Source organism: Bactrocera neohumeralis, chromosome 2 (assembly GCF_024586455.1).
Source record: "Bactrocera neohumeralis isolate Rockhampton chromosome 2, APGP_CSIRO_Bneo_wtdbg2-racon-allhic-juicebox.fasta_v2, whole genome shotgun sequence".
NCBI lineage: Eukaryota > Metazoa > Arthropoda > Insecta > Diptera > Tephritidae > Bactrocera > Bactrocera neohumeralis.
In genome coordinates, this window is record NC_065919.1 from 56,272,765 (window position 1) to 56,290,359 (window position 17,595).

Below are 17,595 nucleotides of genomic sequence, written 5' to 3' on the forward strand. Positions count from 1 at the left end.
TCATAAATATTATTTCTTTAGATATATGTACTGAACTTATATGCATGAACTACCTATGCAAGCAATATACCCGAAACACCATATCCATATAGCATAAAAGTAATATAAAAATACGATAATAAAAATAATGCTCTTGTAGGGAAAGGTGTTGTATCTGACATGAAGTCTTCACGAAATTTGACATGGATAATTGCCACGTCATAGGTACAATATCCGAAGAAATAGTTCAGGTCGGACTACTATAGCATAAAGTTGTCATGTAGACTGACCGATTAAAATCAAATTCTGTGAAGGGTATTAAAGCTTCGGTGCAACCGAAGTAAACGCCTTTTATCGTTTTCTTTTAACTCTAAGAAACAAAATTTACCTTGATTGACCGCCGTCGCTTGGTCAGAAACAATGTAAGTGAGCGACAAACAAATATGTTATACTTAAGTACATATGTATATGCACACATAAGTATATACTTTAGTATATTTACTATACACAATCCAAGATTATAATGGCTAAAACGAAAAAATATTTTGCAGATTCGTCATTCTAGGTAAATATGGATCTATACATGTATATATGTATTTATACATAAATACACACATACTATATGTATACATAAATAAAGGCTTGCACTGGTCGAGCCCAACTTGCTATCAAATAGTCAAATAAAAATAAAAGCATGCCAGTTAAATTGAAAGCCAGTCTTGTTGCCAGACATTTTGACGCTGTTTACTTCACAGCTTTTAGATACATACAGGGTGGGCACAAATCGTGCTACAAAAATAAACCTTAATAATAAAATTTTGTTTTAACAATGTTTACTTTATTTTTTTTTTATTGTATAGCAAATTTTATTTTTTTGGACCTCCATAGAAAAGACTACTTGGCTTCACAAAGGAGTTCACGTGCGATCCTTGATCAGCCACCTAACCTAAATGACCTCCATGCTCAGCCACGCATATACGACACCTAATTAGAAAATTATTCATTGCGGCCTGTAGGGTTGAAGTCGGGATTGCTTCAATTATCGATTTAATGAACTGCTTCAATTCAGTCAGATTTTTTGCGTTTTGCTTTACACACCTCTTGCTTAATATAACCCCATGGGAAAAAGTGTGCTGCAGTCAGGTCAGGTGATCTTGATGTCAGCGAAATGTGGAGTTTCTTGATATAAAGTTGTTTTCAAATTTCCGTTGGAGCGCGCCAATAACCCGTGTGGCTATGTGTGCAGTTGCACAGTGGGTGAAGTTCCGTCGCGTGGATTACTTCTTGATTTGATTCACTCTATATACGACAATTTTGCTTGTTTTCATTTGCATTTCGATCAAAATGGCACTCATCAGACATAAACAGGCAATTTATCAAGTTATTCCAGGCGAATAGACAAATCTAGAGGGTTTAACCGGCTTGATATTTGAACTTTGTATGGGAACAGCTTTAGGTCATCATGAATTCTCCGTTGTAATGAACGTCTGTTAACTCCAAGTTGCGCCGATAAGTTGTGAGTCGAACTCTTGCCTGAATTGACGATGCAACAGCCGTGATTGTTTCTTGAACACAAACGTATGGCTCTCGATGATACAATCTTTTACGATACTTGCAGATTTGGTAAAGATGCTTACCAACCTCATAATGTTCCACCTACGTGGGAGAGTGCCGCCAAATCCCGTCTGAATTCCCTTTGGACGGAAATGACTGACGGCAACCGTTCCAAAAACGTTCCAAACCCTCTTTTCGGTATGCCAAGTATGCAGTTCTAAAAAAAGTTAAATAATAACCTGCCAAATAAAAGCACAGTAAGTCGTTTACTCACACAGGAAAAATGTAATTACGGTTTGTTTTTGTAGCCACCCTGTATATGTATATATATATATAAAGGTATGCATTTGCATTGTGTGTATGTATATTGCCAATTGTTACGTTAGTGCCGTTGATGGACGACCTCCATTCGTATCAATATCGCACGCGAAAAACAACAACAACGGACAACAATTAGACAAACATGTGCACACATGAACTTATGCACCAAGGCATTTATACAAATATGAAGCGCCGCCGCCGCCGCCTCTATTGTCGCTGCTGTCAGCCGCTCATCCATTTGGATTAGCCTCTAAGCTTGGCGTTTGAATTCACGCATTTGTCTACGATTACATTTGCTCTCGCAACGGAGCTTGCAATTTCGATTGCGGTCGCTGCCCTACATAAGCGTTTGAGGTCGTTTCTTGCCAGCGCTGAAGGTAGTGAGCGTGTGATGCGTCTGTCATTGGCATTCTCATTAATTACGATTACACATTTTGACATATGACATTTAAATACAGTTATACATACACTTTGTGTCATTGCTATAAAGACATTTTATTTCTGTAAAATGCTGAAAAAATGTGTTCCCATTCCAAAAAATTATGTTATTTTGAAACTCTATGGTAACTCTAATAATTCTATAAAAACAAATTTTTTTCTAAGCGTTCTTTTCCTGCCATTATAGGTAGCGGAATGCACTGAAAACGGTATTCCATTGCTATAAAGGCACTCTCAATATCACTTAAGCCAACATTTTTTGCAATCTTCGAAACAGTTGTTAAAGTCAATTTCCGGAATAGTCTTCATTCGATTCAAAACTGCTTCCACGAAGCGGTTGTTTAAGTAAGCTGAATAGTCAAACAGGTGAATACGGTGGTTGGGGCACGATATTGCTTGAAAATTTGGCAAAAAAATCACTAAGAATCAATGCAGTATGGGACGCATAACACTTAAATGGTATTCCTTGCTGAAAGTTTGGTCGGTCGGAAGGAGTTCGGAGTGCACAACACCTCGATAATCGAAGACAGCTGTATTTTTAAATTGCTTTGAAGTGGGTTTTTCGGCTTTGGCTCACCTTTGCCAAGATATTCGGCTGATTGATCGTCTGTTACCGAGTCAGAAGCACAGTTTCAAGACTTATCGCCAGTAGTAATATGTTGCATGACATCCTGATAGTCGGAAAGCATTGTTATACAAAAATTAAGTGATTTTGGAACCCATTGTGCTTTCAGTTTCATTAGGCTCTAATGATCTTTCAAAATGATTTTCACTTATCCGTCAGATAATCCAACGATGCCAGTAAGATCACTGACTCTTAATTGTCGAATCTCAGGCACCAATTCCTCTATTTTATTGACATATTGATCATCAGTTGCAGTTGATGCAGTAAAAAACACTTACTCGCGACAAACAATTATCACCGAAGGCCTTTTTCAACATTCGCAACGTTTCGGCAACAGAAATTTTATTGCTTACAAAAAATTTAATGGAACTTCTTTATCGAATAATTTCAACCGAATGCACTTTATGTGCTTCAGAAAGACTAGCGTATACTAAACACTAATGATTATTTAAATGTGACATTTGGGACAGATGAAAAGAAAAATACACTGTTAGTGCAACAGGAAGTTCGGTTTGTTCGGGATAGATATACATATATATACATATGTGGATTGATCTTGAAACTCTCGGAAGAAACTTGCCAAACATCTGTGAATTTTTATGCAGAAGCAATAGTTGACAGATATAGATGACATTATACTCTTGATACAAACTAAAATTTATTTCCAATATTCGTAATGAAGATATATGCTATATTAATATGATTCTAAGTGCAAGTCTGATCAATTCAAATAAATTAAAATAAAAAAAAAATTTAAAAAATTATTATTAAAAAAATAAATTTAAAAAAAATCAAATTTCTTTACTGGACAAATACCAAAAATAAGAATTCTTCTCGACCAAGCACATAAAAACTATTCAAGAGCCAATTACAAACAAATATAATACATATAATAAATACATACAAATATACATTATATAAATGTCGTAAATATAAAAATATATTTACTTATACTTATATATTTTAAATATTGCTAAATTTTTAGACCGAAACCGTCAGCAAGCTTCCAAAAATTAGTCAAGCAGAAAATGAAAATTTTCCCTTAACGGGAAACAAAGCGCATTAAATAAATAAGTTTATAAAAGAACAAATATTGGATGGTGACCCACAAAGATCACGCAATCTTACATGAAATCTCTTTTTCCTAATGATTTCACAGTGAATTGGAGCCTCTTTGTTCTGGAAAAAGGTTCAAAAACCTTATGTACTACATATGACGACTTCAATGTTCGTGAGAAGATAATAATTCTTTTATACTTGTATATTCCATATTAAGTATATTTACTGTTCCCCCGAAAACAACGACAAAGGAATTGTCCACAAACTTAGGGGGAAAAACTACTAAACAGAATATGCTAAAAACTATAGATGAATGAGAATGAGTGAAAGTAGTGATTATATGGGATTCATACCGGACTAACGTCTTCATAGGAAAATATAGGTTGACTATCAACTGAAATTAGGATCAAAAGGAACGCATGTTGGGTATTAACGGGTGATCCAAGTAGAGGTATTTTTCCAATTGGTTTTGTTTTTTTTTTGATAGATCACACATGAGTCGTGTCAAGCTGGCATTAAGGAGAACACACCATTGTTAAGCATACCGGTAGCGGTGAAGGAGAGTATCGCCGTCAAGGATTTAACCAATCAGGCGGGACGCGTTTTCAAAACACCACAAATTGCCAAATCCGATGCGCCAGTGGTGGAGCAGATCAAACGTTGTGGTGGCATAATAATGCTGGTATGGAATACATCCGAGCTGTGTCTGCTGTGGGAGACCTACAACAAAGTGACATGGCAAACAAAGAACTCTTATGATTTGCAGCGCACACCTGGTGGCTCTTCGGGCGGTGAGGCTGCTTTGTTGGCGAGCGGTGCTTGGGAATGAGAATGAGTGAAAGTAGTGATTATATGGGATTCATACCGGACTAACGTCTTCATAGCAGATTATAGGTTGACTATCAACTGAAATTAGGATCAAAAGGAACGCATGTTGGGTATTAACGGGTGATCCAAGTAGAGGTACTTTTTTCAATAGCCTTTTTTTTGATAGATCACACATGAGTCGTTTCAAGCTGTCATCTTATTTTTGTTCAGTTTTGTTTGGCATTTCATCATGGAAAGACTAACGCCTGAACAACGTTTACAAATCTTTCAACTTTATTACGAAAATTCACGCGCTTCGCTCAACGTATGTTTCCAATAATCGGGCTACTGAGAGTACTATTCGCAAAGAGATAATCTTCAAATCATAAAATTCAAAGAATGTTCGGTTTCATTTAAAGTCGTGCTAAGTACGAATTCTTTGCAAATTTTAAAACGCTGCTACAAAGGAAAAAAATGCCTAAATAAATTAAAAGTCAACTTGTTTGTATTGATTGTAATTACTCTATTTATGTTCTCCCCGCAAATCGCACCACGAAGGTATGCATTGTGAATCCCCTTAAAGGCAATGTAATTTTTACTAGCGAAATTTCTTTGTCACGTAAAAAAATTCTACAAAACTTAATCAACGTGCAAAAAGGCGCATCAAAAGTACCGTTACGTGCGGTGCACTAGCGTGTGCGCTTCCACGAAAGCGTCGTTAGTGGATTATTAATGTCAACTTTTATGATAATTCGCAATGAAATGGAGAGTTAAACATATCTATTAAAACTAACAATAGATATTTAAATGCAAAGTTTGCTCTCACGCCACCACCAGAAATATCAACCCAATCGGCGCTTGTAATTAAGTGACGTTTAGAAACTATTCGTATGTAGTCCATTCACAGACATACTCGTGGCTTTGGGGGTGAAGGTGCAGCGTCAAGCGGCGGCAGCGGGTGCACTTTGAGACAATGTGCTTCATTTCACTGTCATTTACTGGATATTATGCAAATTTATGCCAGTCAACCGCAAATGCGGTGCGACAGAATGTGAATTCCATTCAATTAAAGGCAGATTTAGATTGTGTGAATAAATTCTCATATGCACATTAGGGTGACAGTTGTTTATTTAATTTTTTTTTTCATTTAACATTTTCCTGCATTTTTTGACCAGCAAAATAGTTATTTATCGACAGATTTGGATTGTTCTGTATTTTTTTTTACATGAAAACCAGTTCAAAACTTACTTTCAAAGAGTTAGTAATATATTTGTAGGTTAGTTTTGCTTTCAAATATTTTCAAAACAACAACTATCAGTGAATATTTTGTTCAAACAGGCATCGCTTTTGTCAACTGGCAAGTTTTCAACAATTCAGGGCTCATACTCGCTTGTAAAATAGATATATAATTGGGAATGGGGTCAATACTTCCCTCAGCCCCCATATATCTAATATAAAGGTTTTCGAATACCCGGGTGTCTTTGTGCTGGATATAACGTCCAATATTTGAGTTATCTCAATGAAAATTACAAAGCGTGTTTACTTATAACAGTGTATCTTTGTGCCTAAAACAGATAAATTTAAGCTAAAATATGACCTACCCCCATATAACTCCATATGATTGGTGATGTATGTGATGCCTTCATCAAACCCCGGGAATCAAAAGTTATATTTTTTTATTCAAAGCAGTTTCCTTGTGCTTCGATACAGCGTTTAGCCCGGTCAATTAGCATTTCAAATGAGTGTTCAAGGTTATTTTTCGAAATGCTCTTGAGAACATCGGTCGTCGCCTTTTGGATAGCTGAAATGTCCTGAAACCAGTGTTCCTTTCATGGGCAAATGAAGTTTTCCAAATAGGTAAAAATCACAGGGTGCCAGATCAGGTGAGTAGGGTAAGTGATTAATGGTTAATATGGAGTTTTTTGTCAAAAAATCAGTGACAAGCGTTGAACGATGACACGGCGCATTATCGTGCAACAGGCGCCAGGACCCTGCCTCACGGTATTGTGGTCGAGTACGACGAATGCGTGACAAAAGACGCTTCATAACACCAAGGTAAAACACAACATTAATCGTTTGGCCAGGTGGGACGAACTCTCGGTGTACAATACCCTCGGAATCGTAAAAACAAATCAGCATTGTCTTTATTTTTGACTTCTGAAGACGACCGACTTCTGATCGTCACAGAGGTCTTCACGACCTTATTGGAATCGCTTAAACCACTCATTCACATTACTACGGGATAGGCACTGATCACCATAAACTTTTTTCATCATTTGAAATGTATCAGTAAACGTTTTCCCAAGTTTAAAACAAAATTTAATATTTGCTCTTTGTTCAAAATGCATTTTACGACCGATGACCAAAAGCTGCTGTCACTTTTTGATCGATAACATCTACTGTAGTTATACAAATGTCTTAAAATTTTTACGAAATGTCAACAAGAAATCAAACTTTTTATTTCATATACCCACCAATAGGTGGCGCCACCAGACACAGTTATATTTAAAAAGTTCTGTTTCTTTTGCGACAGACCTTGTATATTGATTTTCGTTTTTCTAACAAATCTTATGACGAATTTGTCGGTCAGTGTATGAGTTATGTATAGTATACAGTATGTATATACGAAATTGCTTGGATACCGATACTCTGATTGAAGCTTTACACCTTAAGGAATTCCTTGGCTTTGATACCTGCAAGTTGCAAAAGTGTAAAATGGCTCGTTGCACCCGAATCCGAATTTAGCACTTCCTGATGTGTTTCAATTTTAATTTAATGCAACATAATTTACTAATTGTCAATTAGCGCTTAATTAACAATAAATTAGTGTAAAATTGTTTATGCAGTTCTGGCAAATTGTACTAATCAAATTATAAGCGTTTTGTTCTATTAGAAATCTATCGGCAGCAAATGTGAGGAAAATTAAATAAATGGGTCTAAAAAATATGCGAAGAGAGAAATTATTTAAAAAATAAGCAGTAAGTAAAAAACAGTTTCAAAAATATAAAATATAAGAAAAATTAAAACAAATTTACGAAACGATGTTTTCGATTTAACTTGCCACCTACACAAGAGAGGTCGTTCTCAATGAATTCACAGACATCATCTCACCTTTTTGCGAGAAAAGCATATTAATACTTAAGCAAAGAGAGTCACTACTAATTTTGTACGATAAATTGAGTGTGTGGGAAGATCATACTGGATAACTCAATTTATAAGCTAGTTGGCTATATAAATTGTTACGTTTAAATAAAAAAAGAAATATTTGGCATTCTTAGCCGAATTACGCATAAAAGTAAGTGCTTTTTAAGGAATTAAAGTTGGTTACAAATAATATACTCTTTAGAGCAGTTATAACAGCAATTAATGAACTCCAAAATGTGAAAATAACAAAACAGAAAGCAGAATTTACAGAAAAAATGCGATCTCTAGAGCTTTATAGGGCGATCGAAGCAAGAATATTTGCTACTTATTGACACACCTTCAAAACCAAATGCATCGTCTTTAGAGCTTTTGATTTTTGTTCTGACATATTTTATGAACTTAAAAATTATTTAAGAAGAAAAATCAAACTTATGTACAAATAGGGCGCGCCCTAATGTGAAATCTTGGTGAACGAAAGTCTCAGCGACACATTACTCATTCATTGCGACGATCTGATCATATATGTATGTCTCGTTAGCTTGCGAATATCTCATACTTTCTTTCAATTGAAGAAATGCTTGCTTTTTACTGCCGATGTTTTTTTATTGTTTTGCATTCGCGACCGCAGATGTTGCCTTAAATTTAACTCGTTTATTAGCTTAACGACACAATACCCGTACAGCTATCCATTTGTATGCTAAAAATAAAGGCAATAAATTATATACTCATTTATTTCTCTTCCGCAGATCAAAAGCGAAGAGGTGGTCGAGGCGTACATCGAGCGGTGTAAGCAGGTGAATCCGTTGATTAATGCGATTGTGCAAGATCGCTTCGAAGAGGCGCTTGAGGAGGCACGTGAAACAGATCGCCTTATCGCGTCCGGCATCAACACCATCGAGGAGATGGAGGAGAACACACCATTGTTAGGCATACCGGTAACGGTGAAGGAGAGTATCGCCGTGAAAGGCTTAACCAATCAGGCGGGACGCGTTTTCAAAACACCACAAATTGCCAAATCCGATGCGCCTGTGGTGGAGCAGATCAAACGTTGTGGTGGCATAATAATGCTGGTATCGAATACACCAGAGCTGTGCCTGCTGTGGGAGACCTACAACAATGTGACAGGGCAAACAAAGAACCCTTACGATTTGAAGCGCACACCTGGTGGCTCTTCGGGCGGTGAGGCTGCTTTGTTGGCGAGCGGTGCTTCGTTGTTGGGACTGACCTCCGATATTGGTGGCTCATCACGTCTGCCCGCCATGTTCAGCGGCATTTGGGGACACAAACCAACACCATATTCAGTTTCATTTAAGGGCCACCATCCGACCAGCGATTACCCGAAATGGGGTGACTTCTTCACAATTGCGCCGATGACACGTTACGCTAAAGATCTACCATTATTGCTCAAATGCATGTTGGATCCTACCGGACCTAAGCTGACACTCGAACGTGAACTTAGTCCACAGAGCATACGTTTCTTTTTCATGGATAACGATGGTCCATCGGGCATGATGCGTCCGTTGAGTCGCGATCTGCATGCCGCCATCAATCGTGTGGCCACCGATTTTAATGCGAAACGTGTAAATATCAGAAAAATGAAACTCTCACTAGACATCTCACTATCCGCCATGCTGACCATGAAGAACATCGAAACCATCTATTACAAAACAGAAGAAGGCGAACGTCCGAAAACCGTGTGCACCGAAACTGTAAAATACTTCTTCGGCTGTTCGGATAGCATATTGCCATCGGTGATATTCGGACATTTGCAAAACTTCATGAAAATCATACCGAATTCACGCCACAAGCACTTGGCCACCATCATTGAGGCGCTCAAGACTGAATTCAAAGAGCTGCTCGGCAACGATGGCGTCTTTCTCTATCCAACATTTCCGAATACGGCGCATCAGCATTATCAAATCTACCACAAGCTGTTGGAGCCCATGTATATGGCGATATTCAATACGCTGGGCTTGCCCGTCACCAACTGTATGATCGGTTTGGATCGACGTAATCTGCCAATGGGCATACAGGTGGTGGCGAATCCGGGGCAGGATCATCTCTGCTTAGCAGTGGCGCGCGAAATGGAGCGACGCTACGGTGGTTGGGTGCGTCCGCCCTCAGAGGAGTCAGCGAAGCGTGTATAAAGCAGCAGTGAGGAGCAAAATGCGACAAAGGGAGTGAGAGTGAGAGCGAGAGAGTTCATATATGTAGTTAGGCGTAAGGTGCAAAGGGTGTGTCCGTCAATGCTGTGTCGGCAGTCTAAACTATTTTATTAAGTTCGAAGCGGTGCAAATATAAATTGGATTGTACTGCTATATATGTACATATATAAGAAGGAATGTAGCGATTGTGCCTCTATACACCATGGTGCCTCACTTGTGCAACGCCTGCTGTGAGTTTAGTGAAGCTCTTGGACGTCAACTTTCAAAGCTTTGCAAAGCGACTGATGTTACGTTATAACAAAAAAATATTTTCATAATTTTATATACTATTATATATAGATTTAGTTCAATTTGTAAATCGGGCGCATCACATTTTTGTAACTGTAATTTAATTTGCATTTGCATCACGAGTATTTATAGAAGAAAAAAATTTTGTTTCATAATTCGAAGACTTTTGTAAATTTGAAAAATGTATTTAATGAGATTTTTTCCTTGTTTAGGTTTTTTTTGTTAATTTTTGCGAGCATTATTATTGGTTTATTAATTATTTGATATGAAATTGCTATAGGCGTGAACTGCTGTACATACTGTGTGTGTACTAGGTCTTCAATAAAGAATCCATTATTTTTCAAATAATAATAATCTGCATCTCGCGTTGTATAAACGCGATTAGGTTATGCAATAGGACGGTAGAAGGATAATATTTCATATTAAAAAAAAAATCTCAGACAGTTTTGTGATTGCTTGACTAAGTATTGTTAGAACGCTTGTAAAAGATGTCCATCAACAAAGAGAAAATATGGAAACATTTATACTTTTCTTCAATAAATGCGAAATCGCAAGCCAAGTGGCTGAAAATGAGCGTAGTGTTTGTGGGTCTAATACGGCAGGAGACTGCTAATTTTGGTGATAAAGATACACAGAGTGCGCTCTGGAAAGCCAATTGTTGAAATTAGCGATAAAATAATAGAATTCGTCGAGTCCAAACGCAATGTAAGTACTGCTTCGATCTCTCGGAGCTAAATATGGCACAAAAAATCTTTTCGCACCATTTAAGTAAGGCAGGATTTAAAAAAAGCGCGATGTATTGGTACCACACGAGTTAACCCGAAACAGCTCATGGATCGAGTTTTCATCTTCGAATCGCAAAAATATCGCACCGTTTTGGAAGCAGATGGTAACAGGTGTTGAAAAGTGGCTCACCTACGACAAAAGTGAAGTAAAAACGGTCGTGGTCGAATTGCGGTAATCCGAGCCAGGATTAAATTGAATTGTTTAATATGTGTTTGGTGAAATTGACAGGGAACAGCTACTATGAGCTCCTTACTTACGGCCAAACTCTTAATTCGGCGCTGTATTGTCAACAATTGGACCGACTGAAGTAAGCAATCGCCCATTAGTGACCAGCTTTAACCATTAGAAGAGAAATTGTGTTACTTTAGGACAATGCGTGGCCTCACACGTCATTATTGACGCGCCAGCAGCTCCGGGCAGCTTAGTTGTGATGTTTGTATGTATCCATTTTATAGTTTAAATCTGACATCAAGTAATTACTACCTGTTCCTGTCTAGGACGAATGATTTGGCTATTGGAAAATTCGTCTCAAGAAAAAAAATAATTGTTCAAGCTTCTTGTCGATGGCACGAGCTATTTGGGTGCAAAACTGCAAAAGTCATGTGCAAAACGGTAGATCAGAAGTACAAAAAATTCCTATTATCACTCGATAGAAGAGACTGTAGAAACATGATGGGGAATACTAACTGATCACTGTCTGGTGGCGACGCACACCCGTAGGATGGGGCTGACAGTTCAAGAAGACTGCAAGAAATGTCTAGAGCAAAGCAGCAGGGAAACAGTCGAGCATCTCTTGTATACTTCTCCAGCATTGGCAAGGCTACACTAAGCATCTGGGGTCCCCACGGTATGATACACTGGATATCGATAGATAGTGAGGCCGCAGTGTCTGTTAAAATTCGACTGATGGATGACTACGAGGAGTAGTAGAAGTAGGAGTAGACCTAGCAACTGAACTCCATCTGCTATCGCAAATGACCAAAACTGCTCTATGCCTGGCTTATTGGCCTACCAGATTAAGCTAACCTAACCTAACCTTTTTGCCACTAGTGACGAGCGTTTCAATTAACGTGGCAATATGAAATTTCTGTCAACATGCCAACAAATTATCGAACAAAACAATGCGTTTTTCACCTAAATCGGTTAGTTCTAACTTTGCTAAATAAATCTTTCAAATTATTGCAAAAATAATGGATTTCTTATTGCTAGACCTAATATTTACAGACACTTAAACGAAACTCAACACTAATTTTAAAAGCAAAAAAATATTAAAAATATTGTTACTTAGACCTTAAAAATGTCACTTACATATATGCACACATGCTAGGTTATATGCGAATAACTGTCAAACTGTCATACATCACGCACACTAACATATTTTATCATGTTTTTATTATATTCAATGTTCATTTAAAATAATATACAAATGTATCTTAATTAATTAAGCCAACAACAATCCAAAAAGATTATCACATTATAATTATTGTAAAAATATATACATAAATAATTGTTATACAAGTACTTGAAAAAAAAAAACATTATTATAGATTGTATAAATACATACATACTACATACATATGTATGCATGTATATAATTATAAGCAAGCATGTGAGCTGAGTAATTGCATAACTAAATAACGACCAACGGATTTCGAATAAACAATCAGCGAAAATTTCGAACATACTAGACCGCACAATCTTTTCAATCTAATTACCCAGAAGCGGTCGGCCACACAAATTAAATTGCTGCGCTATATTAAATTTATAAATTTTGTATTTACTTTGTTTCAAATTGTTTGTGTTTTTTGCAGTTTCCTTTATTTCAGTGCTAGTGCTAAGAATGTTGTGTGTAATTGCTGTAAATTTCGCAATGCTTCACAGCGAAAAGCAACAAAAAGAAGTTGACCTCCATGAACGAAAATGCGCGTGAAAACGTTCAAATCAACTGCCTCGCACACATACATATATCTAAATACACATAAATGCACACACAGGAATACATACCCATGCATACATACATACATACAATAATTGAAAGCCGAAATTCGAGCAAACTTTATACATATGTTCCTATTGTCAATGTTCATACACACACATACAATACATATGTACATACTTGCATAATTGCCTCTAATGTGTATAACTACGTGTTTATGTCGAGAAAAGTGCCCGGTTATGTTTAACTGACGAATTTACGAGCCTTGCAAAATTACCGTTGAAATTCAAATTTATAGCTTGGTATTATACCAATGGCTGTAGCTTACGGTAATTTTGGTAAGTCTAAGCAAGCAAAAATTGTGTTTTTATTATTTTGAACTTTTGAAATTCAAAAAATATTTTTTATACTCTTGAAACTAAAAGACTCTTATAGTTTTTTCTATACTTTTCGAGGGACAACTAAAACGTCTGTTCATAGTAAAATCTGTCGAAAACACAGTTTTCGCTGAAAACTACCTGAAAACTTACATTCCACTCATTATAATCGGCGCCTGCTCTAGTTTAATTGATGTTTTTGGAAGACATATTTTGCCGGCTCTAAATTTGCACTTGATATTTATTTACATTCCATATACAAAAACAGCTATCGCTTGATATTCTCATATTAGGGGGATTCTCTTGCTCTTGTAAAATCTTGCACGGTGCAGAAACTGCAGAATTTTCCTCTTGGTGCAACGGCACAACAACAAAAACACGTCAGACCAAACCCCACGTTTATTTTCGTGCCGTCATATATCACTAGATTCTGCAATGGGTGCTCTCTTGGCCTTGCATATTTCGGTATAGGATTTTTGCATTTGTGTCATCGTGCAATCTTGCAAGAGCAAGAGAATGCCGCTATTGATAGTTGTCGGTGAAAACTCATCGAAAACACACATTGTCGGTCCGAACGACTTAGATTCCACAACATACAAATGTGTTTTCAAAATGTTTTCAATGTCGGTCCGAACATAGTATAACGGTTGAACGTATCACCTAAAACTAAACGAGGGTTATGTAAATATAAATGATCAGGATGATGAGAAAAGTTGAAATCCGGTTGAATGTCTATCTGTCCATCCGTCTGTCCGTCCGGACAAGCTGTAACTTGAGTAAAATTGAGATATCTTAATGAAACTTGGCAAGTGCGTTCCTTGGTACAAAAAATAGGTAGATGGGCGTAATCGGACCACTGTCACGCCCACAAATCGCCATTAACTGTAAACACAAAAAGTGCAGACACGGTACTGTTAAATACCGCTAAAAGCGCGATAACTCAATAACTAAATACGCCAGAGACATTAAATCTTACCACCGAGATGGTATGAGAGAGTTTAATGGGACACGATGTGAAAATTTGACGATGGTGAAGACCACAACTCTACTTCTCATATAGCACAATTTTAAATTTCACTCGATTCGTTCAGTTTCCAGTACATAAATCAAGAAGCAATTAATATAACGGGATAAAACTTTGCTCGAACTATTTTCTCCAGAAGCAGGTTGCAAAATAGTTCGAGCTGCAGAACTAAATAGAGAAGGTACCATCTTCTATAAGAGTGTACAGCTGCTGGCGTATGCCGATGATATTGATATCATCGGCCTCAACACCCGCGCCGTTAGTTCTGCTTTCTCCAGGCTGGACAAGGAAGCACAGAAAATGGGTCTGGCAGTGAACGAGGGCAAAACGAAATATCTCCTGTCATCAAACAAACAGTCGTCGCACTCGCAACTTGGCTCTCACGTCACTGTTGACAGTCATAACTTTGAAGTTGTAGATAATTTCGTCTATCTTGGAACCAGCATTAACACCACCAACAACTTTGCACGAATAATGTGTTTAGTGTGCGCATCCTTATACCAAAAATTGTTTAAATCCAATAAAAAGCCCCTAGGTACCGAATATTTAGACCTCGGTACTTGTAGCTGACATTTGATCGAAAATGTCGGTCAATGTGTGATATGTACAAGAACTGAAATTATTGGATAATCCTTCTCTTATAATGGTATGTCTGTATGCCAAAACTGGGTTGAATCGGACCAATACTTCCCTTAGCCCCCATATACCTAATATAAAAATTTTCGAACTTCGGGGTGACTTTGTACCGCATATATCGGTCAATATGTGAGTTATCCCAATGAAAATAAGAGAGCGTGTTTTACTCATAACAATGTATCTTTGTGCCTAAAAAGATTAAATTTAAAATTGTGTTATATGGGAAGTAGGCGTGGCTGTAGTCCGATTTCACACTGTAACATAAAAACGTCAGAGGAATGCCACATACGAAATTTAGTTGAAATCGGTCGGATGGGTCTGTGTTTTCATCTGAAAGTGGGCGGTGCCATGCCCACGATACAATTTTGGACCCGGCTCTCGGATGAACAGACAGACACTCTATCTCGATTAGTTTTGGGTGATACATAAAATCGTTAGGTGAACAAAGCAACATATCGTCACCAAAAATGCAAAACAAAAAAAAAATGAAAAAATTCGAAATTGAGTTTTTTATTGATTACGATTCACTACTTCAAATCACTTACATATAAGTATGTATGTACATATGTACAACATTTTAAGGTTCTGCTATCAGATATAACCCAGTTTTAACCAACATTTCAATTTTGTTTCACTCGTGTTCCATTTTATATTGTGTTTCTTTCTTTCCCCTATAAATTACCGTAAATCTTGTTAAGTTATTTTGCATTTTAGGTGACAATATATTCTTTGTAGCAACGTGTTGAAAGCGCATAAAAGTTATAAAGTATATAAAGAGGAAATAACTTTTTGAAGATCAATTTTAGGAAATTCTTCAGTTCAAAACGTTCGCAAAAGGAAAAAAATAAATTATAGATATTTTCTTTAAAGGTAAAAGAATTACTTGAATCGAAATAGCAAAAGAGTCATCCGTCTGGTTATTGAACCAGTAATGAAATTTTCGAAAGCGCTGACAAACGGATCTGAACGGGATGGATCGCCAACATGATCATGATCGCACGATTTTTACACACATGATCTTAAAAGGACTGCAGAGCGGTTGTTAGCCTAATGACAGGTCCACTGACATCACATGCGAACTGGATGGACTTAATTAACGACGATACGTGCAGAAAGTGTAGAGAAGAAGGCATGAGAGAAACACAGGAACACCTCTTATGTTTCTGTTCAGCCTTTTCTAGAACTCGTCTTAGATATCTAGCCTAGCCATTTTGGTTTTACGTTGTCGAACAAGTTTTTTAGCTAATGTTTCGTATCGTTTAATTTACGTAGGTCGCCTTTTATATTTCGGGACTAGAGAACAAAAACAAATTTTAATCGTCGAAAATGTCTTTCAAATTATTCTCCATTAAGATTTATGTATACACTTCTGCATGCGTTTGAACGAATAGTCGAAGTACTTTTGCTACTTTATTGAGTTATCTCCAAAACATGCGTTCTAAATGCATTAACGGCCTCTTTAGGTGTTGAAAAACGTTGACTCCTTAGTTTCTTTTATTCAAGTCAGGATTTGACGGTCTTTACTCATCAAAACGATTTTTTAAGTGCTCAAGAATGCACTTGTTTCAAGCGAAATATGAAAGCTCGCATTGTCGTGGTGAGGACATACATATCAGTCTCGGTGGTTGGTTTTCCTGATTTTTTGAAAGACAGCTGACTAACAAATGGTTGCATGCAACTCAGAATTTATTGTTCTGTGTTGTTCTAAACCTCCTTATAGGTCAAACAGCATCAATAATTTCCGGAGCAATAACTGATGTTGAACGACTTTCAACAAATTCGTCTGGAGTGATATACAACCTCGCTTGGATTCGCCATACCGTCAATAAACACAGATCCTTGATGATGCTTCACCTCCCAAAATTGAATCACGTTCATCGATGCACTGCTGCTGAGATAATCCACGTCGAAATTTGTAAAAAATGATCGCAATCTAATTCCATTTTTTGGCCGAGATGAATATTTTAAGTTACTATTAACAACACAAATAGCGCTCGCATGTCAAAACCTTCTGAGTATGTGTAACAGCAAAAATGTCGAACTTTACGATACAGTTGTAAATGACCAGATTGCAACACTAGGGTCGCCAAATCCCGAAATATAAAAAGCAACCTGCGTATAGTTATAGCTAGAAATATCATTCTGGGAAGCGTCTGTTCTCATGAAGTAAGTAGTTTTGCTAGTTTTAAGTTTAAGTAAACTGGTACTGGTACCTCCCTTATCCCAACTGCGTTGTTGGGCGTTCTTACTGTGTTTGGGCTGGACTTGTGAAAGGAGGCCACAAAAGATCAAAGGTCACAAGGCATACCTCCTTTCATATGCATACCTAAGTGAACGGAACAAAATTTGCACCAACTTGTGCTATCTAAATCTAACCTTCATAAGACACGTGTATACATTTTGCAACTGTCGGATAATCGGTTGGCACTTCAACTTATGCACGTTTTGGTATATTG

The 17,595-nt window shown here is 37.1% G+C and overlaps 1 protein-coding gene across 2 annotated transcripts in view; it reads left to right on the top strand.

Moving 5' to 3' along the window:
• Positions 1 to 12,853, top strand: part of LOC126753625 (fatty-acid amide hydrolase 2) — a 62,013-nt gene extending 49,160 nt beyond the window's left edge. For both annotated transcript variants that reach the window (XM_050465239.1, XM_050465251.1), the window contains one exon: positions 8,674 to 12,853. In XM_050465239.1, coding sequence (XP_050321196.1) covers positions 8,674 to 10,074 — 1,401 coding nt within the window. In that variant the 3' untranslated portion in view covers positions 10,075 to 12,853. The remainder of the gene's footprint in view (positions 1 to 8,673) is intronic.
• Positions 12,854 to 17,595: the final 4,742 nt, after the last annotated feature.